This window comes from Perognathus longimembris, chromosome 7 (genome assembly GCF_023159225.1).
Source record: "Perognathus longimembris pacificus isolate PPM17 chromosome 7, ASM2315922v1, whole genome shotgun sequence".
Taxonomy (NCBI): Eukaryota; Metazoa; Chordata; class Mammalia; order Rodentia; family Heteromyidae; genus Perognathus; species Perognathus longimembris.
Genome location: NC_063167.1, coordinates 6,371,285 through 6,396,893, shown reverse-complemented (window position 1 = coordinate 6,396,893; position 25,609 = coordinate 6,371,285). Strand labels below are relative to the sequence as shown.

At 47.9% G+C, this 25,609-nt stretch overlaps 2 protein-coding genes across 2 annotated transcripts; one reads left to right on the top strand and one right to left on the bottom strand.

The window, feature by feature from the left end:
- The first annotated feature begins 1,316 nt into the window (after positions 1–1,316).
- On the top strand, positions 1,317–12,300 carry Dffa (DNA fragmentation factor subunit alpha). The gene is made up of 6 exons (XM_048350217.1): positions 1,317–1,532; positions 4,339–4,500; positions 7,538–7,680; positions 8,970–9,159; positions 9,341–9,492; positions 10,574–12,300. Exons 1-6 carry the CDS (start codon positions 1,397–1,399, stop codon positions 10,784–10,786), a joined length of 996 nt encoding a protein of 331 aa, XP_048206174.1. The 5' UTR covers positions 1,317–1,396; the 3' UTR covers positions 10,787–12,300.
- Positions 12,301–21,493: 9,193 nt separating this feature from the next.
- Positions 21,494–23,226, bottom strand: Cort (cortistatin). The gene is made up of 2 exons (XM_048350212.1): positions 22,925–23,226; positions 21,494–21,793 (listed from the first exon to the last, which is right to left on the bottom strand). Exon 2 carries the CDS (start codon positions 21,788–21,790, stop codon positions 21,560–21,562), a length of 231 nt encoding a protein of 76 aa, XP_048206169.1. The 5' UTR covers positions 21,791–21,793; positions 22,925–23,226; the 3' UTR covers positions 21,494–21,559.
- Positions 23,227–25,609: the final 2,383 nt, after the last annotated feature.

Genomic DNA, 25,609 nt, shown 5'->3' with positions numbered 1-25,609 from the left:
TTTGGCTGTCACTAGTCCTGATTTCTTACAAACAGATGAGTTCGGTTTGGTGATGAGGAACTTTTATCTAAGGGCCCACTCCACCGCTCCTCCTCCCTCACACCTTTGCTGGAGAGCAAACCAGGAGCCTTGCACATGCTAGGCACGGTCTGTCTTCCAGCAATCCCACAGAAAGAACGTGGTATAAAACAATAGCCTAGGGCTAGGACTGTGGCTTAGCGGTAGAGCGCTTGCCTAGCTATTCGTGAAGCCCTGGGTTCGATTCCTCAGCACCGCATAAACAGAACAAGTCTGAAGTGGCGCTGTGGCTCAAGTGGCAGAGTGCTAGCCTTGAGTAAAAAGAAGCCAGGGACGGTGCTCAGGCCCTGAGTTCAAGCTCCAGGACTGGCAAAAAAAAAAAAAAATAGCCTATTGTATTTTTTATTTGAGTCTATTTATATATTTACACATTTTCTTTCAAGATCCCAACACAATTTACACAGGTACAGTGGGAAATAAAATAACAGCAGAAACCTGATGCTACCTTCCCCCCCCTTCGGTTATGTTATTGTGTTTTCAGCAAGATTGAAAACTACACTCTTCAATTTCTAAAACCGATTTCCATCAAATCAGCCTGAAATTTGGGACATTTTACAGATCTCTTCAGGTCGGAAAGAGTCACAACACAGTGACAAACTTTTATTTAAGTATTAAAAGCACGCATGTGCATATCTGTACTTAAAGATGCTCTACAAACTCAGGGCGTACACCTAAGTGTGTGCTTCATTATGCAAAATAAATAAATCCCCATGTCACTCATTTCTGAGTGTGCAATTCGACTCCTAAATACGGGTTAAAAGCAGGGCTGAGTGGGCTGGGGATATGGCCTAGTGGCAAGAGAGCTTGCCTCGTATACATGAGGCCCTGGGTTCGATTCCCCAGCACCACATATACAGAAAACGGCCAGAAGTGGTGCTGTGGCTCAAGTGGCAAGAGTGCTAGCCTTGAGCAAAAGGAAGCCAGGGACAGTGCTCAGGCCCTGAGTCCAAGGCCCAGGACTGGCAAAAAAAAAATTTAAAAAAAAAAAAAAAAAAGCAGGGCTGAGATGTGGTCCAGGGGTAGTGCGTAAACTTAGTATGCATGGCACTGAGTTCCGCGGCGCAACACCCCATGATAAAGCAGAACAAGCACCCCCAAACTCCGGCGCGGATGTCTCCCAGCTCCGACCAGGACTCCCGTCAAGGGCCAGGGCCGCACGTGATTAGCGGCAACTGGAACTACATTTCCCGGCGTGCCTTGGTCTTACGCATGATTTGCTGAGAAGAAAACTACAACTCCCGGCAGGCCACGGGAGGGAGGGAAGGCAGGAGGGCCGCTCCCAGCTCGGCGCTATTTCCCGGAGTTCCACCTTGAGGGGATGGAGGCGTCTCGGGGCTCCGGCTCCCCGGATCCCGGCGAGCTCCGGTCTCTAAAGCCATGTCTGCTGCGTCGCAACCACAGCCGCGAACAGCACGGCGTAGCAGCCTCCTGCCTGGAGGAACTACGGAGCAAAGGTTGGCACGGGACGGGACGGGACCGGGACTTGAACTCAAGGCCGGGGTGAGGATGAACCTGTCCGGCGAGGCCTAGGCGGGGGAGGATAGACGGGGAAGGGGACGTGGGGCCTCCTGGGGCTCGGTTGGAGTCCTGCGACAGACCTAGCCGAAGCGGATAGACCGCGTGATTGGCAGGATTCGGGCACTTTAACTGAACCTCGGGTGAGATTAGCAATACGGAGATGTAGACGAGACGCACCGTGCGAGTCAACACTGGTTCCGGTGAGTGCCTTGCTGGAAATAATTCGGATTTGGGTTCAAACGGAGCTTAATGTATTCCTGCCACTCTGATTAATGAAGGTTGGCCCCAGGGCGAGCCCTGCCCATAATCAGAGAGCCCGTGGAGTCCTGATGTTCTGAGCCTGCCCCCACCCATACTGCTTGACCTTGCACTTCATTAACCACCTCATCAGCCAAGTGGGTATATTTCCAACCCTGCTCCAAAGAGTTGTTGAGATTTCCAAATGACATAATGTATTCAAATGATCTGTTAACTAGCCTGTAGCAACAAATTATGTATCCAAAGAAGTTCTGCAGGCTTAACCATGTGACACCAGCCACATGCATTTGTGTTAGAACTGGCCATGTTTCCCCTGTCACCAAGCCACAACAGATGCCTTATAGGTGACACGAGGCCTAGGAGTGACCTAAGCACTCTAAATGGTTTGGTGACATGGATTTTGCCACATCAGTGCTATGTATTGTTTCCTGGCATTGAGTTACTTCCATTTTAGTGCTCCTCAGTGCATTGGCTGGATGTCCTTGGCACAGGTTTGTGTTCTCTGCAGCTGGGTCTATAGGAAGCTAGCTGTTCTATTTTGAGTGACAGCATTGCTGAAGTATATTTGTAGTCTCATAATCCAGGCTTGTTAGTCTTTAGGCATTACTATCATTCAATGGGATGGTACACCCAACCTTGGAGAAAGCTTCTTGCTCAGTAATAGTAAAAATGAAAACATACTGTGGTCAAATGTGGTGGCTCATACCCATAATCCCAGCACTCTGAAGGTTGAAGCAGAAGGATCTCAAAATGTTTTTAAGACCAGTGCTGTGCACTGGTGGCTTAAGCTAGTAATCCAACCTACTCAGGAGGATGAGTGGTAAGCATCACTGTTAGAAGCCAGCCTGGTTAGACAGATCTAAGAGATAAGAGACTCTTATCTCAACCGGCAAAAAGTTGGAAGTTGAGGTATGGCTGAGGTAGTAAAACAGCCTTGAACAGTGAAGTGAAGAAAAACATCGAAGCTTTGAGTTCAAGCCCCAGTACCAACACACACACAAAGTTTGAGAACAGCCTGAGATACATATAGGCCCTGTCTCAAAAAGGGGGGGGGGGGCTGGGAATGTGGCCTAGTGGTAGAGTGCTTGCCTAGCATACAAGAAGCCCTGGGTTCAATTCCTCAGCAACACATATACAGAAAAAGCCAGAGTGGCACTGTGGCTCAAGTGGTAGAATGCTAGCCTTGAGCAAAAAGAAGCCAGGACAGTGCTCAGGCACTGAGTTTAAGCCCCAGGACGGCAGAAGAAGAAAAAAAAAGTGAGGCCTGCCAACAGTGGCTCACACCTATAATCCTAGCTACTCAGGAGCCTGAAATCTGAGGATTACAGTTCAAAGTCAGCCCAGGTAGGAAAGTCAATGAGACTCTTACCTCCAATGAACCACCAGAAAACCAGAAGTGAAGCTGTGGCTCAAAGTGGTAGAGCACTAGCTTTGAGCTAAAGAGCTCAGCGACAGCACCCCCATGACTGACCAAAAAAAAAAAAGGCAAGAGTCAAGCACCTAGCCACTCAGGAGGCTGAAATCTAAGGACCACGGTTTGAAGAAGCCAGCCGGGCCAATGAAGTCCTTGAGACTCTTACCTCCAGTTAACTACCACAAAAGCCAGAAGTAGAGCAGTGGCTCAAATAGTAAAGCACTAGCCTTGTGCACAAAAAACTGAGGTACAACACCCAGACTATGAGTTCAACTGCCAGGACTGGCCAAAAAAAAAGTTAGAGAGTAAGCTGATAACATAGTAAAGCCCACTAAATATTGATTGAAAAAGACAATGTAATTGGGTGAAGTTTAGCAAAGTACATTGTATGTGTCTATGGAAATACTACAGTGAAACCCCTTTGTGCAATTAAAAAAATAAAATGAAAAGATCCTAATCTTGAAGCATCTGCATCTTAGATTTTCCTGTGGTCTAGAACTGGTGGAAGGAAAAGAACATTCCTCTCCTCCCTCTCTCTCTCTGTCTCTGACTCTACCTCTTCCCCCACCCATATTGACACTGAAAAGCCAGTCACTAGTGGCTCATTCCTGTAACCCTAGCTACTCAAGAGGCTGAGATCTGAGGATTGCCGTTTGAGCCATCCAGGTAGAAAAGTCTGTGATACCCTTATCTCCACTAAACTACCAAAAAAGCCAGAAGTGGACCTGTAGCTCAAGTGGTAGAGTACTAGTCTTGAGCAAAAGAAGCTTAGAGACAGTGCCTAGACCCTGAATTCAAGCCCTAGGACTGTCACAAAAAAGGGGGGGAGGGTAGGGAATCATAATACCTGTGTTATAGGAGTGCTTCTTTATATGAAAAGCATTTAGAACAGTACTAGGCATATGTAAATGTTATATTAGTGCTCATAGTTATATAGCTGTTACCATAGTAGTTATTAGTAACCAGGAATTTTATGCAACTCTGGGGGGCAAGCATATTTAGACTACTAGAACAGGTAAAATACAAATATATACAGATATACTTAGTGCTGCATATTTTTCTCTTCTTAGCCTGTGACATTCTGGCCATTGATAAGACGCTGGCACCAATCACCCTGGTCCTGGCGGAGGATGGCACCATCGTGGATGATGACGATTACTTCCTTTGTCTTCCTTCCAATACCAAGTTTGTGGCTTTGGCCTGTAATGAGAAATGGACATACAACAATTCAGGTAACAAAAGTGGCCATATACACTACATCTACCATGGTTTTTATTTTGTTTTGCTTTTACCAATCCTGGGGCTTAAACTCTGAGCTCAGGCACTGTTTCTTAGCTTCTTGTGCTCAAGGCTACCACTCTATCACTTAAACCACAGTACCACGTCTAGCTTTTTCTGAGTAGTTTATTGAAGATAAGAGTCTCATGGGCTTTCCTGCCTGGGTTGCCTTCAAAGTGCAATCCTCAGATCTCAGCCTCCTTAGTAGCTAGGATTATAGGCCTGAGCCACTGCACCCGACCCATGATTTACTTATTTTTTATTTTATTTTTGGCCAGTCCTGGGGCTTGAAGTCAGGGCCTGAGCACTGTCTCTGGCTTCTTTTTGCTCACGGCTAGCACTCTGCCACTTGAGCCACAGCACCACTTCTGGCCTTTTCTGTATATGTGGTGCTGAGGAATCAAACCTAGGGCTTCATGTATACAAGGCGAGCACTCTTGCCACTAGGCCACATTCCCAGCCCCCCATGATTTATTTTTTTAATGACTATACTAATTTATATTTTCACCACAGTGTGTAAGGATTCCTTTTTCTTCACATTGTCTTCATCACTAGTTTTCTTTCTTTCTTTCTTTTTCTTTTTTTTTTTTTTTTTTTTTTTTTTGTCAGTCCTGGGTCTTGGACTGAGGGCCTGAGCACTGTCCCTGGCTTCTTTCTGCTCCAGGCTAGCACTCTACCACTTGAGCCACAGCGCCACTTCTGGCTTTTTCTATATATGTGGCACTGGGAAATCGAACCCAGGGCTTCATGTATATGAGGCAAGCACTCTACCACTAGGCCATGTTCCCAGCCCTTCTTTTTCTTTTTTCTTTTTCTTCCCCAGTACTGGGGCTTGAATCCTGGGCCTTATGCCCTTGCTTAGCTTTTTCACTCAAGGCTAGCTCTCTACCAGTTGAGCCATACTTCTACTTGTGGTATTTTGCTGGTTAATTATAGATGTCTGTGGGATTTTTCTCCTCAGGCTGGCTTTGAACTGTGGTCCTCAGATCTCAGCCTCCTGAATAGTGAAGATTACAGGCAACTATCTTTCATTTTTTGATAGGAGCCATTGAAGTGCTGTGGTATCTCATTGTGGTTTTAATTTACATTCCCTGAGCATTATTGATCTCATGATTCATTTTGCTGTACCAGCAACTACCTAGTTATTGTGTGTGGTTGTCAAAGTACTTATACAATAAATGTTCACCTGAGCACCTTCTATGTGCCAGACACAGAACTAAGACCAGGGGATAAAGATGAATGAGACATGGTTCTCAACTAACTTCAAGACTAACAGCAACTGAAATGCAGAAATCAATATGATAGGTTGGAATCAGGCTGCTGGGGCCTGAAGCTTGGCTCTTCCATTTTACTAGACACATGACCTGGGCGAATTCCATGACCTCTTACTTCCTTAATGTCATAATTACTAGCTGAGTGCCAGTGGCTCACACCTATAATCCCTGTCTACTCATGAGGCTGAGATTTGAGGATTGCAATTCTGAGAATTGTAATTTGAAGCCAGCCTGAGCAAAAAAGTCCGGGAGACTCTTATTTCCCATAGACTACTCAGAAAAAGCTGGAAATGGCACCATGGCTCAAGTGGAAAAGAGCTAGCTTTGTGCACAAAGAGATTCAGGGACAGTGCCCATGCCCGTAGTCCAAGCCCCAGCACCAGCAAAAACAATTTTAAAAAAAATTATAGAACCTGTCTCCTAGTATTATTGTAAGGCTGATATAATATATCAAGCCGGGTTTCAATGGTGCTATTAACATTAGGGCCCAGAAAATGTTGTTGTGGAGAGGCTGCTGTGGACTTTGTAGAGCCTTTAGCAACACCCTGGTCTCTCACCTCTCCATGCCAGTGCTAACCTCTGCCTCAGCCGTGACAAACAAGAATGTCTCCAGGGGGGCTGGGAATGTGGCTTGGACGTAGAGAGCTTGCCTAGCATGCATGAAGCCCTGGGTTCCATTCCTCAGTACCACATACACAGAAAAAGCTGGGAGTGGTGCTGTGACTCACATGGTAGAGTGCTAGCCATGAGCAAAAGAAGCTCAGGGACAGTGCCCAGGCCCTGAGTTCAAGCCCCAGGACTGGCAAAAAAGAATGTCTCCAGCCTTTGTCCAACATGTCATTATTAGTAATTTTCAACTAATCTTAACTGGCACACGGTAGGGATTCAAGACATATCATTTATCACTATCATCATCATCATCATCATCATCATCACTAGAGATTCAGAGTCAACTGATACTGGTGATGAAAGATCCAAGAACTAAAGGAATATCTTCAAGGAAGTCCATTTGTGTGCCTCTGAGTTAAGGATATTGCCCTTCAGCAATGGCTGTACCAGCCACCATTGTATGAGACCAAGGGCAGCAAACAGCGGCTTGCTGCAGTGGAGGATGGGCCAATACCATGCCCAGGAGATGTACAGAAACAGCACACCCTTAGCCGGGCGGTAATGGCTCGTGCCTCTCATCCTAGCTACTCAGGTCAAGATCTGAGCCAGCCCAGGCAGAAAAGTTCATGAGACTCTTTTCCCCAATTAACCAGCAAAAAGTCAGACATGGAAGTGTGGCTCAAGTGGCAAAGTGCCAGCCTTGACTGAAAAAACCCAAGTGATATCGTGAGGCCCTGAATTCAAGCCCCAGTACTGGTGCGTGTGCACGCACGCGCACACACACACACACAGAAAATACTCACACACAAAGACTAAGCAAAAGGTTGGTGCAAGATTTTGGGTCCAGGCATTTGGGGTTGTGTCTTTTTCTCATCGAAGAATATAGAGCAGTTACACAGAAATAAACAAATCAGAAGAAGGAAAATTACAGCCTAGCTGGGACTTGGTTTTCCTGTGGGTCCTTGAGAAGAAGAAGCTTCACTCCCGGTGCAAAGGTCCCGAGTGGTCTGGAAGGAAGCCCTCGTGCTCCAGAAGTGTGTGTGTGTCAGCAAAGGAGACAGGGACGGTGCTTGAACTTACAGTGGCCGGCATTCTTGTTCCTTGTCAGATGGTGGCACGGCATGGATTTCCCAGGAGTCTTTTGATGTAGATGAAACAGACAGTGGGGCCGGAGTGCAGTGGAAGAACCTGGCCAGGCAGCTGAAGGAAGATCTGTCCAGCATCATCCTGCTGTCTGAAGAGGACCTCCAAGTAAGCCCTCCGCTACCGAGCCACCGGCCAGCCTTGGCCACCAGCCTTGCAGGCATCCTACCAGTGCTTCATTTTTACTCATTTTTGCAGTGCTCAATTTGAATGGAGGCCTTGTGCACTTTAGGCAAGTGCTTCGCCCCCAGTATTTGTTTTTGTTTTTCGTGCCAGTACTGAGTTTGAACTCAAGTCCTGGGGCCTGGCCCTTAGCGTTTTTGCCCACAGCTGACACTCTACCACTTGAGTCACAGCTCCACTTCAGCTTTTTGATGGTTAATCAGAGATAAAGAGTCTCACAGACTTTCCTGGCTGGCTTTGCGCTGTGATCCTCATATCTCAGCCTACTGAATAACAAGGATTGCAGGTGTGAGCCACAGGTGCCTGGCCCCTTTGCTCAATAGTTCTTTGTGTGTGTGTGTGTGCCAGTCCTAGGGCTTGAAGGAAGGGCCTTGGGGTTTTGTGCTCAAGACTAGTGCTCTACTCTACCACTCAAGCCACAGATCCATTTCTGGTTTTCTGGTGGGTAACTGGAGATAAGACTCTCATGGACTTTCCTGCCTGCCTCCTGAGTAGCTAGGATGAGCCACCAGCTCCCTGCTTTAGAGTACATTTTTACTTGTTTATTTGTTTTGTTTTTGTTGCCAGTCCTGGGGCGTGGACTCAAGGCCTGAGCACTGTCCCTGGCTTCTTTTTGCTCAAGGCTAGCACTCTACCACTTGAGCCACAGCGCCACTTCTGGCTTTTTCTATATATGTGGTGCTGGGGAATTAAACCCAGGGCCTCATGTATACGAGGCAAGCACTCTACCACTAGGCCATATTCCCAGCCCTAGGTGTGTGTGTTTATGTATAGCTTCGCAAACAAATTGGGGTTTGTTTGGGGGTGTTTTTTTTTTTGCCAGTACCAGTGCTTGAATGTAGGGCCCCAAGCTCTCAGCTTTCTTGTTCACAGTTCCTGCTCTTACCACTTGAATCATACCTTTGGTTTGGCAATTTTGCTGGGTTTTCACCGGTTAATACAGTCTTGATGTCTTTTCTGCCCAGGCTGGCTTCTAACCAGGGTCTTCTAATATCTGTAGTTAGAATTCCAGATGTGAGCCACTGGTGTCTGGCTGCTGTTTTTCTTAACAAAGCATCAAGGCATCATTTTCCCGTGTTGGAATAATCCTGGCCGAGTTGAGTGCCTGTGCCGGGGTCCTCAGCCTGCCCTAGCCAGTCACCGAGCAGAGGAGATGAGTTCTGAGTGCATGCGTTTGAGAGGCAAGCTCCATGTTTCGAGTCTTGTTTTCGCAGGTGCTCATCGACGTGCCGTGTTCAGACCTGGCTCAGGAACTTGGCCAAAGTTGTGGCACTGTGCAAGGTCTCCAGAACACACTCCAGCAGGTGCTCGACCAGAGAGAGGAAGCCCGCCAGTCCCGGCAGCTTCTGGAGCTTTACCTCCAGGCTTTGGAGAAGGAGGGTGGCATCCTGTCCAAGCAAAAAGGTAGGGCTCCCACTGTGGCGGCTGGGGGTGGGCGTGGGCACTCAGAAAATTCAGGAGCCCTCCCTCCAGAGGAGACGGCGGGGCAGCCAAAGCCCTTGCAGTGCCATTTCCTTCTTTCCTGCCCGATTGTGGGGCCGTGGGGCTTTGCAGCGTGCTGATCTCTGCTCTGTCTGCCTTGCAGAGTCCAAAGCAGCCTTCGGCGAAGAGGTGGACACCGTGGACACGGGCATTGACCGAGAGATCGCCTCCAAAATCGCCCTGACTAGCCAGATCCTTACCACCCTGAAGGAGAAGCCTGCTCCAGAGCTGAGTTTATCTAGTCAGGATTTGGAGGTGGGCGAGAAGCAGGGACCCTGAGCTGCGGAGGAAGACTTGCTGTGGAGATGTGATGTGACTGCAGGGATGGGGGGCCTCCTCCCACCTCTGCAGACCCTGGAGGAGAGATGCCAGCGGGGCCTCGTGCATGCCCAGCGCACTCACTCACATCTCATTTAATCTAAATCAAAATGGCTTTTACATGAACTGGGTGCTGGTGGCTCACACCTGTAATCCTAGCTATTCAGGAGGCTGAGAGTTCAAAGCCAGCTTGGGCAGGAAAGTCCCTGACACTCTTATCTCCAACTAACCACCATAAAACCTGAAGTGGCACTGTGCCTCAAGTAGTAGAGCGCTAGCCTTGAGTCCAGGCCCATAGTTCAAGCCCCATGACCTACTAAAGGGGGTGGAGGGGAAGATGGCTTTTACAGGAAAATAGGCGTACTTCCTCAGATTATTACACCCCGCCACACCCTCCTGCCACACCGGGCGGGGAAGGCCACAAGGTGTAGGCTTCTGAGGCAACTTCTCCCAGTTGTCGGGACAAAGATGAGTAGTTAATCCCAAAGCCTGCAAAACAGCACACCAGAAGGCAGACCTAAGTTGGGGATGTGGCGCTCACTGATAGAGCACTTGCCTAGCATATGAGGAGTCTGGGTTCGATCCCTGGTACCACCAAAAATAAGCAAATAAATAGGGCTGACTGGAAGGATCATCTTGTGCTGGCTATCTTTAGACTGAGGAACTAGAAGCTTGACAATGGCGGGTGCTACCTTTAACCTTTGTCTTTGTCTCCTCCTCCCCCATCTCCCAAGTATCTCCCTATTGTAGATAGAAGGGAAGGAACTTGTATTGACTTGAACATAGCTCAGTTTCCTGTTATGTTGAATGGTTTTAAAAAGGGCCCTGGGGCGGGGGGGGAGGGGGCGCGGGGGGGGGGGGAGCAGCAGATGGCCATGTGCTATATAAGAAAGCTGGCGTGTTAATACAGATATAACATCCCCAGATGTCCCCCTGCCTTGCTTTCCTAACGAGAACCATGGCAGCTCGGGGGAGGGTACAAAAGCAGTGGTTTTCATTGGCTCTGTTCTTGCCACAGTTGGTTTCCAAGGAAGAGCCCCAAGCACTGGCTGTTGCTTTGAACTGGGACCTAAAGAAGACAGAAACTGTTCAGCAGGCCTGTAACCAGGAGCTCGCCCTGCGCCTGCAGCAGATGCAAAGCTTGCGATCTCTCCGGAATGTTTCAGCAAGGAACCATTCCCTGCCGAGGGAACCACAGAGCCCTAAACGAGCCAGACCAGACACCACGTAGCTGCCGCCAGAAACCTGCCGAGGAATACCTGCTGGCCTTGGGTTTTGCTATCAGTGAACACCTTCCACATCCTCATTATTTTGTTACTACATTCTACTCTACTCCTCCAGCTTGTTTTCCTGGCACAGGCTGGAAGGCTGGCTTATGCTCATGCCACAAAAGCAATTGTGCCTACTTTGAATGATAGGGCTGTACTAGCAGGACTGCACCTCCTAAGTACTTGTGTTCATGTTTTCTGCTTAAAAGTATTTGTCCGGGGCTAGGGATGTGGCTCAAGGGGTAGAATACAAGGCCCTAAGTTCAAACCCTAGTGCCACTACCAAAAAAAAAGTCAGGGCTGGGGGTGTGGTTCAGTAGGTAGAACATGTGCTTAGCACGCATCAGGTCTTGGATTCAATCCACAGCACCCCCAGAAAAAAGTAATGAAAAGTACTTGTGAAGGGCAGTGAAAAGAAATTGTCTTGTTTTTAAATAAGTAGTTATACAAAGGGCTTTCAGTTCCATAAATCAGGTTGAGTACAGTGCCTCTTGATCAAGTGACCCCTTCATTCGCCCCCAAAACTGTCGTACTTTGAATTCACTGTTCTTGTTCTGTAAGTAGGACAGAATTTTAGACACATATGTTAGAGATGGTGACTAGTGGCGTGTTGCTTATGGCCACAAAGTTATTTCTTAAGCTAATGAATTTTTATTTTTAAAGGCACATATTAAGTTCTGCAGGCCGTAGGGACATGGAGAGGCTGAGTCACCATTTCTAATATCTAACTCAGTATTGTGAAATTGTATGTTACCACTGTGAAACTCTTTTCCTTTTTCTAATATGTTTTATCAGCAGGGGGTATAAAACTATAAAATGGTCAGTAAAGCAATTTCCATGGGCTGTAGCTTCAAGTCTCTCTGGATAGAGCCGAGCTCTTCTGCTTTATACATAGACTTGTTCTGCAGAGCTTTGTGATCTACAATATAGTCTCCTCACAGGGCAGAGATGACTAGTTCTTGACCTACCTGACTCTTTAATGTATGCTTACAAGAAAGCAATGGTGCAGAGAGTCAACCCGTTGGCCAGTTTGTTTACATGTCTGTTTCTGGTGTTGGGGATGGAACCGCAATCCTCACACGTGCCAAGCTGGTGCTCTGCCAGAATGATACTCCAGCACTACCTTGGCCACTTAAGCAAATTGTGATGTTAAGTCCTGAGGTAAAGGCGGAATGCAGAAAACAAACAGAAGAAAAAGTGTTTCCTAGCCAGACACTCTGGCTCAAAGTGGTGGACCGCTAGCCTTGAGCAAAAAGAACTCAGGGACAGCACCCAGGCCCTGAGTTCAAGCCTATTACTGACAAAAAAAAAAAAAAAAAGGATATCCTCCTCTGCCCTACAGAGAGGGCTCAGCTCCAGTGGGCATCCTCTTACTAGGCCTTAGCCAGTGGTTCTCAAGTGTTTTCCCATTTCCCTTTTTACAGCTTATTTTGTAATGCCTCCTCAATTACCCTTAAATAAAAGCCATAGCTGATGACCTGCCTTCTCTCATGCATTCCAAAGAAGTAGATACCACCGGGCACTGGCTCACACCTGTCATCCTAGCTACTCAAGAGGCTGAGATCTGAGGATTGCAGCTCAAAGTGAACCCAGGCAGGAAAGTCCATGAGACTTACCTCCAATTAGCTACCAAAAATGGCTCTGTGGCTCAAAGTGGTAGAGTGCTAGTCTTGGGCACAAAAGCTCAGGACCAGGGGCTAGAAATGTGACTTAGTGGTTGAGTGCCCAGTATGCATAAAAGCTCTGGGTTTGATTCCCCAGCACCACATAAACAGAAAAAGTCGGAAGTGGCGCTGTGGCTCAAGTGGCAGAGTGCTAGCCTTGAACAAAAAGAAGCCAGGGACAGTGCGCAGGCCCTGAGTCCAAGCCCCAGGACTGGCGCACACAAACACACACAGAATTAAATACCTCAAGTATAATGTTTCAGAGGACAAAAATTCCTAATAAAATGGTGTGTGTGTATATGTCATTGTCTGTGTCCAAAGACATTGAAGCTTCGGGTGCTTGTACCACCATCAGGTTACCTTGATTTGACTGGCAGGCAGGCAAGATAGTGTGTTGGGATTGTCAATTCAAGTAGTACTGCCCCTGGTAATGGCCTTTCCTCCAAAAAAGTATTCTGAACAAAGTATTCCTGCCCCCCCCCTTTATTTTTTGTCAGTCCTGGGGCTTGGACTCAGGGCCTGAGCACTGTCCCTGTCTTCTTTTTGCTCAAAGCTAGCACTCTACCACTGAACCCAGGGCTTCATGTATATGAGGCAAGCACTCTTGCCACTAGGCCATATTCCCAGCCCACAGAGTATCCCTTCTATCCTTGAGTTACCTGTTAGCTGCATTCCTAGAAAATTCAGTGTACATTAAAACTACAAAAATAGCTCAGCACCTGTGGCTCACTCCTGTAATCCTAGCTACTCAGGAGGCTGAGATCTGAGGATCCCAGTTTGAAGCCAGCCCAGGCAAGAAACTGAGGCTTACCACCAATAAACTACTCAGAAAAGGCCAGAAGTAGAGCTGTGGCTCAAATGGTAGAGTGCCAGCCTTGAGTAAAAACAAGCTCAGGGATAGGACTCAGACCTTGATCAAGCCTCAGAACTGGTACCCAAATGCTGCAAAAACAAAGGTTTTTTAAGACAAATATGTTTCATGTTAAGATGATGTTGTCTGGGTGTGCTAATGCATTGCTGTAATCCTAGCACTTGAGAGTAGGTGCTGCAGCACATAGCATAGGTACTACAGGTAGACACCGCTAGTCCCAGCTACTTGGGAGGCTGGGGCGGAAGGATTGTTTGAGACTCAAAAGAAAAAGAAAATCAAGAAGTCACATAGGGGCTGGGGATATGGCCTAGTGGCGAGAGAGCTTGCCTCGTATGCATGAGGCCCTGGGTTCGATTCCCCAGCACCACATATACAGAAAACGGCCAGAAGTGGTGCTGTGGCTCAAGTGGCAGAGTGCTAGCCTTGAGCAAAAAAGCCAGGGACAGTGCTCAGGCCCTGAGTCCAAGGCCCAGGACTGGCCCAAAAAAAAAATTAAAAAAAAAAAGAAGTCACATAGGCTATGGGACAAGTCTTTGTGGTCTGTCCTGTGCATTGTAGGACAGTTAATATTCCCTGTGCACCTGCGTGATGTCAATAGCAACCTCCAGCCACTCAGACTACAAGGATTCCACACACTTCCAAAACATCCCTGGCAAGCTGTATACTAATGGTGCACCCCTATGATCCCAGCTGCTCAGGAGGTTAAAAGGATGCACATTTGAAACAAGCCTGGGCAGAAAAGTCCATGAGACTCCTAATGTCCACTTAGTCACACCAAAAAGGCAAAAATGGATATGTGGTTCCAGTGGTAAAGAACCAATCTGGAGCAGAAAAGCTAAGAGAAAGCACCCTATCCTGAGTTCAAGCCCCAGTATCAGTACACACACACACACACACACACACACACACACACACACACACACACACTCTGGAGGGGCTGGGAATGTGGCTTAGTGGTAGAGTGCTTGCCTAGCATGCATGAAGCTCTGGGTTTGATTCCTCAACACCACATAAACAGAATAAACAGAAAAGGCTAGAAGTGGCGCTGTGGCTCAAGTAGTAGAGTGCTAGCCTTGAGCAAGAGAAGCTCAGGGACAGTGCCCAGGCCCCGAGTTCAAGCCCCAGGACTGGCAAAAAGAAAAGAAAACAACCCGCCTGGAAGGGGAACACTGCAGCTGACCCTGTGCTAGGACTTAGCACATGGGAGCCTCACCACCTAACGAGGCGGCGATGCAGTGTTTTCTTGGATTTTTCCAGGGGGCAGCGGCTTGCTTCCCGCCACGCAGGCAGCGTGCAGAGGTCGCCTCTGGCTCTAGTGCTAGCACTCTTTGCTTTTAGGTCATCAACACCTCTACATCCAAGTTCATTGGTTTAGTGTTAGCAGAGCAGGAGACTGGTGCCTCCTCCAACTGGAAAGAGCCTACTCACATGGCTGCAGCCTAAAGCCAAAAGGTTCCAGCCACGCACTGGTGACTCACGCCTGTCATCCTCAGGAGGCTGAGATCTGAGGATCACAGTTCAAGGCCAGCCTGGCCAGGAAATGAACCTCTAAAAAACCAGAAGTAGAGCTGTGGCTCAAGTGCTAAGAGTGCTAGCCTTGAGCAAAAAAGCATCCAGAGCAGCATCCAGGCCCTGAGTTCAAGCCCCAGGACTATCACCAAAAATATGAAACTGATCAAGCTGCAATTTTGTATTCTTTTTTTTTGTTTTGCATTGCTTTTGAGATGAGTCTCATTTTGTTGCCCAGTCTAGTTCCAAACTCCTAGTTCAAGTGATCCTCTCACTTCAGACTCCTCAGTAATTGGATTTTTTTAAACTTTATTTATTTATTTATTTTGCTCAAGGCTAGCACTCTACCACTTGAGCCACAGCGCCACTTCTGGCCTTTTCTGTTTATGTGGTGTTGAGGAATCAAATGCAAGCACTCTACCACTAAGCCAGGAATCGAACCCAGGGCTTCATGTATTGGAGGCAAGCACTCTTGCCATTAGGCCATATCCCCAGCCCCACTCCTCAGTAATTGGGACTACCGGCACACACCACCAATCTTGGCTTACTTCCTTTATCTCTATCAGACACATTGGAGAACTCTAATTGACTGGTCTGTACTTGAAACCATCCCAATTGGATACAATGATTGTGAACGTACTTTGGGGGAAGAGGGAAGCAGAATCGAGTTTGAGACCAGCTTGGGCCAGCAAGGCCCTATTGGGAAGGTAGGGGGGAGGGGAACAGTGGGGTTTAGGATGAGACAACCTCTTCAGGCAATACACTAGGTTGTCCTTAAGGGACCACGATTGAGAGGATTAATGAAGTGCTATGAGAGAAAGAGCTCAGTAGCTAGTAAGATAGCCAGAGGAGAGTGGGCCTTTTCATTTCCCGGGGGCAGAAAGATAGGAGGTGGGGGGCCCCTATCTGTGAGTCCGTAGGGCAAAGGCCAAAGGTATAGCGAGAGTGGCAAACGCGTTAGATCACCCCAGTACCATTCAGCTCTCCTACACTGCTGTGCCTCAGACCTTCTCCAATAGAAACTTAGCAACACAGCAATATGTCTAAAAATAGGAGAGAGCCAATGGGGCCTGCCCGCTCTTCTGGTAGGAGAAAAGAATGTCAAAGAAAGCAGCTGGGACTAATGAACTCTCCATTAACCAGGCTCCATTCTTTCAACTCGAGTCAAATGTCGGTCCCCATTAGGCAATTGGCTTTGACAGAAGCTATGCTAATTACCACTTACCAACCTTTAATTTCTGGGTAAAAGCAAGGGGAAAAAAACTAATGGATTTTTCATTTTCCAGAGAGAAAAGAATAAAATAATAGTAGGTCTGCTCAAATATATATTGCATTAATTACAAGAATTAATAATGTGCCTTTTATTCATCGGATTGTTTAGCTATTTAATTTCCTAATTAACTTTCTCTTTCCCTTCAGAGTTTGTCCCCATTTTTATTTTATTTGTAGAGTTCTGCCTTAAGTTATTTGGGCTGGAGCTTATGCTAATTGTAGTTCTGAGAGCTTGGAAATCCACTCACAAAATCTCTGCACAGCTACCACCGTGAGTCTTCCACTCTGAAAACGTCCAGTGCAAGGGGAGGCTCTGTTCCCTGCGGGCATTTCCACAGTGCACACTCTAAAAAGTGACTACACTTATGCAAGGTGGTGTGTGTGTGTGTGTGTGTGTGTGTGTGTGTGTGTGTATGAGAGAGAGAGAACGGGTGCTTCAACTTAAACCCCAGAGCTCTTGCTTGGTTTATGCTGGCGTGCTACCGCTTGAATCACACCTCCACTGCCAGGTTTTTGGTGGCTAATTGGAGGCAAGGGTCTCACAGACTTTTCTGTTCAGGCTGGCTTTGAACCACAGTCCTCAAAGCTCAGTCTCCAGAGTAGCTAGGATGACAGGCATGTGTCAACAGCTCCCACTAAGGACTTCAATAAGACAAGTGTTTTTTTCTTTTTAGTCACTTACACAATTAAAGTGCACAATAAAGGCTGGAGTGTAACCTCAGTGGTAGAGTGTGTTCTCAGTGTGTGAGAAACCCTAAGTTCAAGACCTCACACCAGAAAATAAGGCAAAAAAAAAAAAGGACTTCTTACCATTATGAGAAGTTAGAAATAGGTGTTCATCCGTCCTTTCCAATTTAGAAAACAATTATTTCCCTTCTTTTCAATACCTACATGGGTTTTCCTTTTTGTTGACCAGTCCTGTGACTTGAACTCAGGGCCTGGGCACTGTTCCTGGCTTCTTTTTGCTCAAGGCTAGCACTCTACCACTTGAGCCACAGCACCACTCCCTGCTTTTTCTGTTTATGTGGTACTGAGGAATTGAGCCCAGGGCTTCATGCATGCTAGGCAAGCGCTCTACCACTAAGCCACATTCCCAGAAGGTTTTCCTTTTCTGATTTGTCAAAATGGAACTCATCTCGCTACTGAGGAAGCTGCTGGTTAAGATTCAGGGCCTCTGGCTGGGAATGTGGCTCAGCGGTAGTGCCTGCTTGCCTAGCACGCATGAAGCCCTGGGTTTGATTCCTCAGCATCACATAGACAGAAAAAGCCATAAATGGCGCTGTGGCTCAAGTGGTAGAGTGCTAGCCTCGAGCAAAAAGAAGCCAGGGACAGTGCTCAGGCCCTGAGTTCAAGCCCCAGGATTGGCAAAGAAAGAAGGAAGCAAGGAAGGGTGAGAGGGAGGAAGGAAAGGAAGGAAGGAAGGGAGGAAAGGAAGGAAGGGAGGGAGGGAGGGAGGGAGGGAGGAGAGGGAGGGAGGAAGGAAGGAAGGAAGGAAGGAAGGAAGGAAGGAAGGAAGGAAGGAAGGAAGGAAGGAAGGAAGGAAGGAAGGAGATTCAGGGCCTCCTGTCTGCAGGTGCTGCTTAAATCAGGTGGTTTCAGAATCTCCCAAGTTTCCAGGTCCAGGTTTCTGAAAACCTGTACTGCTCTGCTCTCAGCCTTGAAATCTGAGTGTTAGGAAGGACTTCCTGGAGAATGTTGATCCTACTCAATACTTGCCCTGCCATTCAGGATTTTTATTCAGGTGACAAATGGTGGAAATAACTGCAAGTGGATGAACTGAAGCTGTCCAGGTTCTGATACAACACTTCTGACTACATTTAACTACAGTGCAGTTTAACTACAGTATAGTTTAAGGCTTTGAGAATACAGTCTACCTGGACAGGGCCTTGACCCAAGTGGTAAAGCATTGACTAGTAAACTTGAGGGCCTGAGTTCAATCCCCAATACCTACAAAAGAAATAAAAACAAAAACCACAAAGGTACCCAAACCCAAATGGTGGGAAATTGCCATTTCACCCTTATTTATTAATCATGGGCATATTCATCTAGCCCAACATGGGAGCCAATGCCAGCGAACCTTTAACTAAGGTAGCTTGGACTTGATGGATTTCTTGGCAGTAGAACCTCACTATCCCCACAACCCCAACAGTCCTAGGGCTTGAACTCAGGGCCTGAGCACTGTCCCTGGCTTCTTTTTGCTCTGCCACTTGAGCCACAACGCCACTTCTGGCTTTTTCTACATATGTGGTGCTGAGGAATCAAACCCAGGGCTTCATGTATGCGAGGCAAGCACTCTTGCCACTAGGCCACATTCCCCGCCCACATCCCCAATCTTAAAGTCTGTGATGGAGGATCCCAACTGAATTTGAGAAGCAATGAATGTGTATTTCTTCTAGAAATATCTTTAAAAGACCAAGTTCTGGAGTAAGCTGGCCATTTAGGCACATAGCTTCTGCCAGTGCCCTTACCCAATTCCTGGTGTCCTGAAGCTGCTGCTCTGGGAAATGTGGACACTATTAAGTCCCTTTCATCACATTAGACCGCAATCAGCTAGTAATTAGGAATATGCACTCGGCTCTGCAGGAAGCAGAATGGAACGGTCAGCAGTCGTGCTTGGGAGTCTGCTCCCTGGTGTCTGGAGAAGAGGATAATATCCCAGACTTTAAAGTCTAATCTAGGAGGTTGAGTCCAGTCTCCCCCTGGTCCCCGCCCTGCACCCCACACCCCACTACAATATCCACTACAAAATCCTACCGCAGCAACCTCCATACCCAAAGCTCCTCGAGTGTGTGCTGGTTCCGGGACCTGAACTCAGGGCCTGGGTGCTGTCACTGAGCCTTTTTTGTTCAAGGCTGTCACACTTCCACTTCCAGCTTTCTGGTGATTTATTGGAGATAAGAGTCTCACAGACTTGCTAGCCCAAACTGGCCTTGAACCACGATCCTCAGATCTCAGCCTCCTGAGTAGCTAGAATTACAGGCGTGAGCCACTGGTGCTCGGCTCCTTACAGACTTCAAAACAAAGTTGAGCATCTACAACCTTCTCACTGGAAGGTTCCTTTAGAGTCAATGCCTCAAGAGTCATGAATCTATACACTCAAGAGAAGATTTCAATACTAGGGCAGAGAATGCAAACATGGCAGAAGTTTTTTTTTTTTTTTTTTTTTTTTTTGTTTTTTGCCAGTCCTGGGCCTTGAACTCAGGGCCTCGGCACTGTTCTTGGCTTCTTTTTGATCCAGGCTAGCACTCTGCCACTTGAGCCACAGCACCACTTCTGGCCTTTTCTATCTATGTGGTGCTGGGCAATCGAACCCAGGGCTTCATGTATACAAGGCAAGCACTCTACCACTAGGCCATATTCCCAGGCCCCAGAGGTTTTGAAAACAAGCTGGGGTTGGGGGCATGGCTTAGTTGGTAGAGCACTAGCCAATGAGCAAAAGCCATCAGGTACTGAGTTTGAGTCCTGGTTTCAGATCAAAAAAGAAAACAAGCAACTTGTTTGCTCCTAATTTAAGCAGACCAAATCCTGCTTGATGAGGGTCTGTGATGGAGGACCTGCATGGCTCTGGAATCCTCTCACTTAACCATTTTTCACTGGAAATTACGGAGGAATGAGGGAAACATGAAAATTACACACAATGTAACCCAGGCACTTGTCACTGAGCAGTCGGAATCTGAGATTAGAAGGGTCTTGACTAGAAGTCTGGGCAGGCAAGCTGCTGACACAGCTGCGAGAATCTGATTTGACACAGTACTTTCATGAGGAGACCTCTTTCCTCACAAAGCAAAACCAAAGCTGTAGTCCACAAAAAGAACTGGACCAAATTAGGTTGCTAATTAAAACTGGTACATAATAGCAAATTCCAATGTAACTTTTATAAGCCTGTCCACATGATCTCTATTTAATAGCTTATCATTTGGTTTTTTTTTTTTTTTTTGCCAGTCCTGGGCCTTGGACTCAGGGCCTGAGCACTGTCCCTGGCTTCTTTTTGCTCAAGGCTAGCACTCTGCCACTTGAGCCACAGCGCCACTTCTGGCCATTTTTTATATATGTGGTGCTGAGGAATTGAGCCCAGGACTTCATGTATAGGAGGCAAGCACTCTTGCCACTAGGCCATATTCCCAGCCCATGCTTTAAATTTTTTAGCTAAAACCACAGAAATAATTATTTTGCTCTTTGAACATGTTTAAAAAAATTTTGCTTCGAGCCTGCTATCAGTGGCTCACACCTGTAATCCTAGCTACTCAGGAGGCTGAGATCTGAGAATTACCATTCAAAGCCAGCCCAGGCAGGAAAGTCTGTGAGACTCTTACCTCTGATTAAGCACCAGAGAAGCTGGAAATGGAGTTGTGACTCAGGTGGTAGAGCACTAGACTTCAGCAGAAAAGCTCAAGGCCCTGAATGTAAACCCCAGGACTGGCAAATGCACACACACACACACACACACACACACGCACGCGCGCTTGCGAGTAATGTCTGTGGTGCTGAGGATCGACCATATGGTTTTGTGTGTTGCTAGGTAAGTGTACTGCCAGAACTACACTCCTCGTTTTAGATGTGTTAGATAATTCATATAAACAAATAGAGCCACATGTGGTGGTACATACCCATAAGCTTGGCATTCATGACGACGCAGGATAAAACTTAAATTCCACACAGCCTGGGCTATGATGTAGTGAGATACTGCTCAAGACAAACCCACCAGGTGCCAGTTGCTCACAGCTGTCATCCTAGTTACTCAGGAGGCTGAGATCTGAGGATCCTAGTTCAAAGACAGCCTGGGCATTAAAGTCCACAAGACTCTTATCTCCAATTAAGGAGCAGTGCACAGCCCCCCACCCCCACATCAAATCTTAAGAGAAAAATAAACTGAAATAAGATGCTGTTCTGAATTCTTAAGTCTGTAGCCCTTGGCTATTTTAAATCAAAGGAGGGAAGACAGGCCATCACTTCTAACACACCTTTCTTTTTTATTCTTATTATAAAGGTGATGTACAGATGTTACAGAGATGTGACAATACAGGTGTATGTTTGACTGTGCTAGTACTGGGGCTTGAACTCAAAGCCTGACACTCTTGTTTTTGTTTTTGCCAATCCTAGAGCTTGGAATCAGGGCCTGGGAGCTCTCCTCGGGCCTCTTTGCTCAAGGTTAGTGCTCTACCATTTGAGCCACACTTCCACTCCCATCTTTTTGCTGGCTAGTCAGAGAAAAGAGTCTCAGACTTTCCATCCCAGGTTGGCTTTGAAATGTGATCCTCAGATGTCAGACTACTGAGTAGCTAGGATTATAGCAAGAGATACCAGCTCAAAACTGTAAATAAAAAATGCTTCACAAATGACTTGGGAAAGGAAAGAAAGACCCCGGCTATTTAATATGCTTTATTTGGGTACATCGATGCATTTCACATGCGGGGTGGGGGTTATTTGCAGGAGGAGAAGGTCTTCCAGAAGAAATTCTTGCAGCGTGTTTTCTCCGCTTTCTCTCGGCGTGGGGGCTGGTGAAGGGGCGGGTCTTCCTGCCGCTTGGCCACCTTGCTGGCGTCCCCGCCCCCTCCGACGAGGGCCGCGGCGCCACCCTGGGCGGCCCATTCACGCCACCGTGCCAGGAAAGTCGGGAGGCTGTTTGCCTTTACTTCCGCCCCTTCCTGCATAGGCTTTTACAGAGAAGCAAATGATAGAGGAAAGAAGAGTCAACCTTTGGACTCAGCCAGCAATAAAGATGGCCAATCTGATCTCTTCCTTACCAAAGGAGAGAGACTCATTAACAATAAATCACATGTGCATTTAAAGGATGAGAAGGAGAATGCCTTAAAGAAATTACTCTAATTGGAGAAAAGGAAAAGTTGCTAATTCTCAGAGGAGGGAAAAAGCCATCATCATCTTTGCTGAGTTTCTCAATTGGAAGAGGCCAGGAAATCCATCACATTCTGGGCCCTTCCCCAAGAGCCTGACAGACAACAAAGCAACCCCGAAGGCAATGGAAGATCAGCTAATTTGACTTGCTTTCTCATCTTTAGATCCTCTTGGACATCTGCAAATTGCCCCTCAAGACAGATTGGATTGAGACGCTAAACTCTGGTCTCTTAAATTCCTTAGGAAGCTTCCTGATGACAAATGACGATCTGAAACTTATTGGGTAATTTCGGAGAAAAACCTATTTTTAATGGCCAACTTTTATGTACTTTTTTTCTTGGAACTTTTTCAAAAAGGAAAGAAGAGGAAATAAATTACCTCATGAAGTTACGAACTCTCACTATGGTAAATGTAATGATGCCAATTAGTGTGAGCTAGTGCGCGTGTAGCCGGGGCTATAAATCAAGGCTGTGTCTGCAAGGACAGGCAGGAGTGGCTCAAGTGCATCCCACAGCCGGGAGGCCTGGAGCCATCACTTAGTGTCTCAGACTAGCAGGTGCGCGGCAGGCTCCCCCGGATGCAGAGATCTGAATGGGAGGCCCGGTATCCCACACGACGGTGGCAATGCCAAGAGGAGACCATGAAGCCGGGTTGTGCGGGGCTCACGCCTGTCATCCTCAGGAGGCTGAGATCTGAGGCTCAAGGGTCGAAGCCAGCCCGGGCAGGAAAAGTCTGTGAGACTCTTAAGCGCCAATTAGCCAGCAAAAAGCTGTCAGCGCACGTGTGGTGGAGTGTCGGCCTGGAGAGAAAAGCTCGGGGATGGTACCAAGGTCCTAAGTTCAAGCCCCAGTACTGGCACACAAAAAAACCACCCAGGAGGAAGAAAGAGAGAAACCGAGGCCAGGCTGGCGAGGCAAGCAGGGGCTACTCACCACGCCGTCCGGGCCGTCGGGGGCCAGCAGCGGCCCCCTCCAGGCGAGCGGCCTCGGCTCTGCAGAGCAGCAGCAGCAGCAGCCCGCACAGGCACGGCCGCCGCCTTCCAGCTCGGGCGCCACCCATCCTGGCAGCCGCCGGCGTCTGGCGGAGGTTCGAGTCTTCTTTGGAGACGCAGGCTGCGGGGCCAGCTGTTTTTACGTCCACCCATGTTGTCACAAAGCTCCACGCCTCTCCTCACGCTCCCGCGCAGTGACGCGCGAGCAATCAGGCCCACAGAAGCATTTGGGGGCTGGATTTAGCCCCTGAATGAAAGCCTCGGGGCTGCTCCTGTGTTTACAGTGAATTTGCTCTTATTTTGGAATGCATGTGCGCTTGCTTCTGAGAAAGTTCTACTTCCTCGTAATTATGCCGAGAGCCAGCAGGAAGCCATGAGAACAAAACCAAGTGATTTAACAGAATATAAAATTAGCTTTGGATAAGGAGCTGAAAATACGAAAATCTGCCCAAATAGAAAGCATGACTGGGGGGCTGGGCATGCAGGAGGCCCTGCTTCCATTGCCAGCACCCAAAGAGGGAAACCAATGAGCCTGACACACCAGCAAGGAGGGCTCAGGAGGACACGGGGGCAGCGCCACTGGGCCCACCCAACTACAGGCAAGGCTGGGTCAGCCACGGCCCCAGCACCGCCCTGGGCCAAGCGGGCCGCCCCCCCCCCCCCCCCAAGCAGGTACAAGAAGAGCTGCGAGCTCCACCTCCACCACTCAGATCCCACAGACCCTGGCGGGTCCCAAGCCCACACGAAGGCCCAAGACCAACACTTGCATGTGTGTAGCCTTACGCACAGGCTCAGGGACAGTGTGAAGGCCCAAATTCAAGCCCCAGTATGGCACCCCCCCCCCCCAAAAAAAAGAGCCCACAAAAATGTCTGAAATTGCGAGGTGCTGCTGGCTCTCACCTGCAACCCTGGCTACTCAGGAGGCTGAGAGCTGAGGATCACGGTTTGAAGACAGCCCAGGCAGGAAAATCTCCAATAAACTACTCAGACAAAGACTGGAAGTGGTGCTGTGGCTCAAGTGGTAGAACGCTGGCCTTGAGCTAAACAGGGATATAGCACCCAGGCCCTGAGTTTAAGCCCCATGATCAGCACACATACACGCACACAAAATGCTCTAAAATTCACACAGCTGCTAAAGTTGGTAAATCAAGATACAAATTAAGATCTGCCAAGCACTGGTGGCTCACGCCCGTCATCCTAGCTACTCAGGAGGCTGAGATCTGAGGATCAGATGGAAGCCAGCCAGGGCAGGAAAGTCCATGAGACTCGTAACTCTGATTTATCACCAGAAAACCAGAAGTGGTGCTGTGGCTCAAAGTGGTAGAGTACTAGGCTTGAGCAAAAAAAAAACTTAGGAACAGTGCCCAGGCCATGAGTTCAAGCCCCAAGACTGAAAAAAACAACAAACAAACAACTATGTAAATGTACAGTATCCACTCTAACAAGATCTCACTATGTAATCCAGGCTGGTCTGGAACGCTAGATTCTCTAACATCTACCTCTGCTAGGATGATAGGCATGCATCACCATACCCAACTACTACTTTTTTTGGGGGGAGGAGGCGGAGGAACTCTGACCCTGAGTTTCTTTTACTCGGGGCTAGTGCTCTACCACTTGAGCCACAGCACCACGTCCAGCCTTTTCTGAGTAGTTTACAGGAGATAAGAGTCTCATGGGCTTCCCTGCCTGGGCTGGCTATAAACCATAATCCTCCAATCTCAGCCTCTCAAGTAGCTAGGATAACAGACTCGAGCCACCAGCACCTTGACCTTCTTTTTCTTTTTTTGCCAGTCCTTGGACTCAGGGCCTGGGCACTGTCCCTGAGCTTCTTTTGCTCATGGCTAGTGCTCTACCACTTGAGCCACAGTACCACTCCCAGCTATTTCTGTGTATGTGGTACTGAGGAACTGAACCCAGGGTGTCATGCATGTGAGGCAAGCACTCTGCCACTAAGCCACATTCCCAGCCCCAAGCTTCTTTCCCCCCACCCATCCCCAGATGAATTTTCGAACTGGCTTTTAGGGAAATAGGGAGGAAATCAGGTTTTGTTTTGTTTCGGTTTTTGCCAGTCCTGGGGCCTGAACTCAGGGCCTGAAGCACTGTCCCTGGCTTCTTTTTGCTCAAGGCTAGCACTCTGCCACTTGAGCCACAGCACCACTTCCAGCTCGCACTCTCTCTCTCTCTCTCTCTCTCTCTGTGGTGCTGAGGAATTGAACCCAGGGCTTCTTGTATACGAGGAGAACACTTTACCACTAGGCCATAGTCCCAGCCTCCAAACTTCTTTTTGATGAATTTAAAGACAGCTTAGTTTGAAACTCAAACTGCTACATAATGGTTCTTTGGCTGAATGAAGGGGAAGGATGGGAAACTGATTCATTTCTCTCTCATGGGGTGACGTGTGGAAATGGTTACTTACACGAAAGCCTGAGAGCATCAAGTAGAGGCGAATGCTTTCTCCCCAGGGCCGAGCACTTCCCTTTGAGACCTAGGATGTGATGTGTCTTTCACTGATTATGTTGGGGCATGGATGGTACAAACTCTGGCCTGTGCGCCCTGTCTCTATTCGCCACTAAATATCCAGTCCCTCTGAGTGCAGGTGCTATCGCTCCTCACCGGCAGCCGGGTG

Excerpts from the sequence above, each read along its gene's own strand:
- Dffa (XM_048350217.1), top strand. The coding sequence starts at position 1,397 with ATGGAGGCGTCTCGGGGCTCCGGCTCCCCGGATCCCGGCGAGCTCCGG. Across the intron at positions 7,681-8,969 it reads TGTCTGAAGAGGACCTCCAA|GTGCTCATCGACGTGCCGTG; the intron begins GTAAGCCCTCCG and ends TTGTTTTCGCAG. Across the intron at positions 9,493-10,573 it reads TATCTAGTCAGGATTTGGAG|TTGGTTTCCAAGGAAGAGCC; the intron begins GTGGGCGAGAAG and ends TTCTTGCCACAG.
- Cort (XM_048350212.1), bottom strand. The coding sequence starts at position 21,790 with ATGCAGGAAGGGGCGGAAGTAAAGGCAAACAGCCTCCCGACTTTCCTG.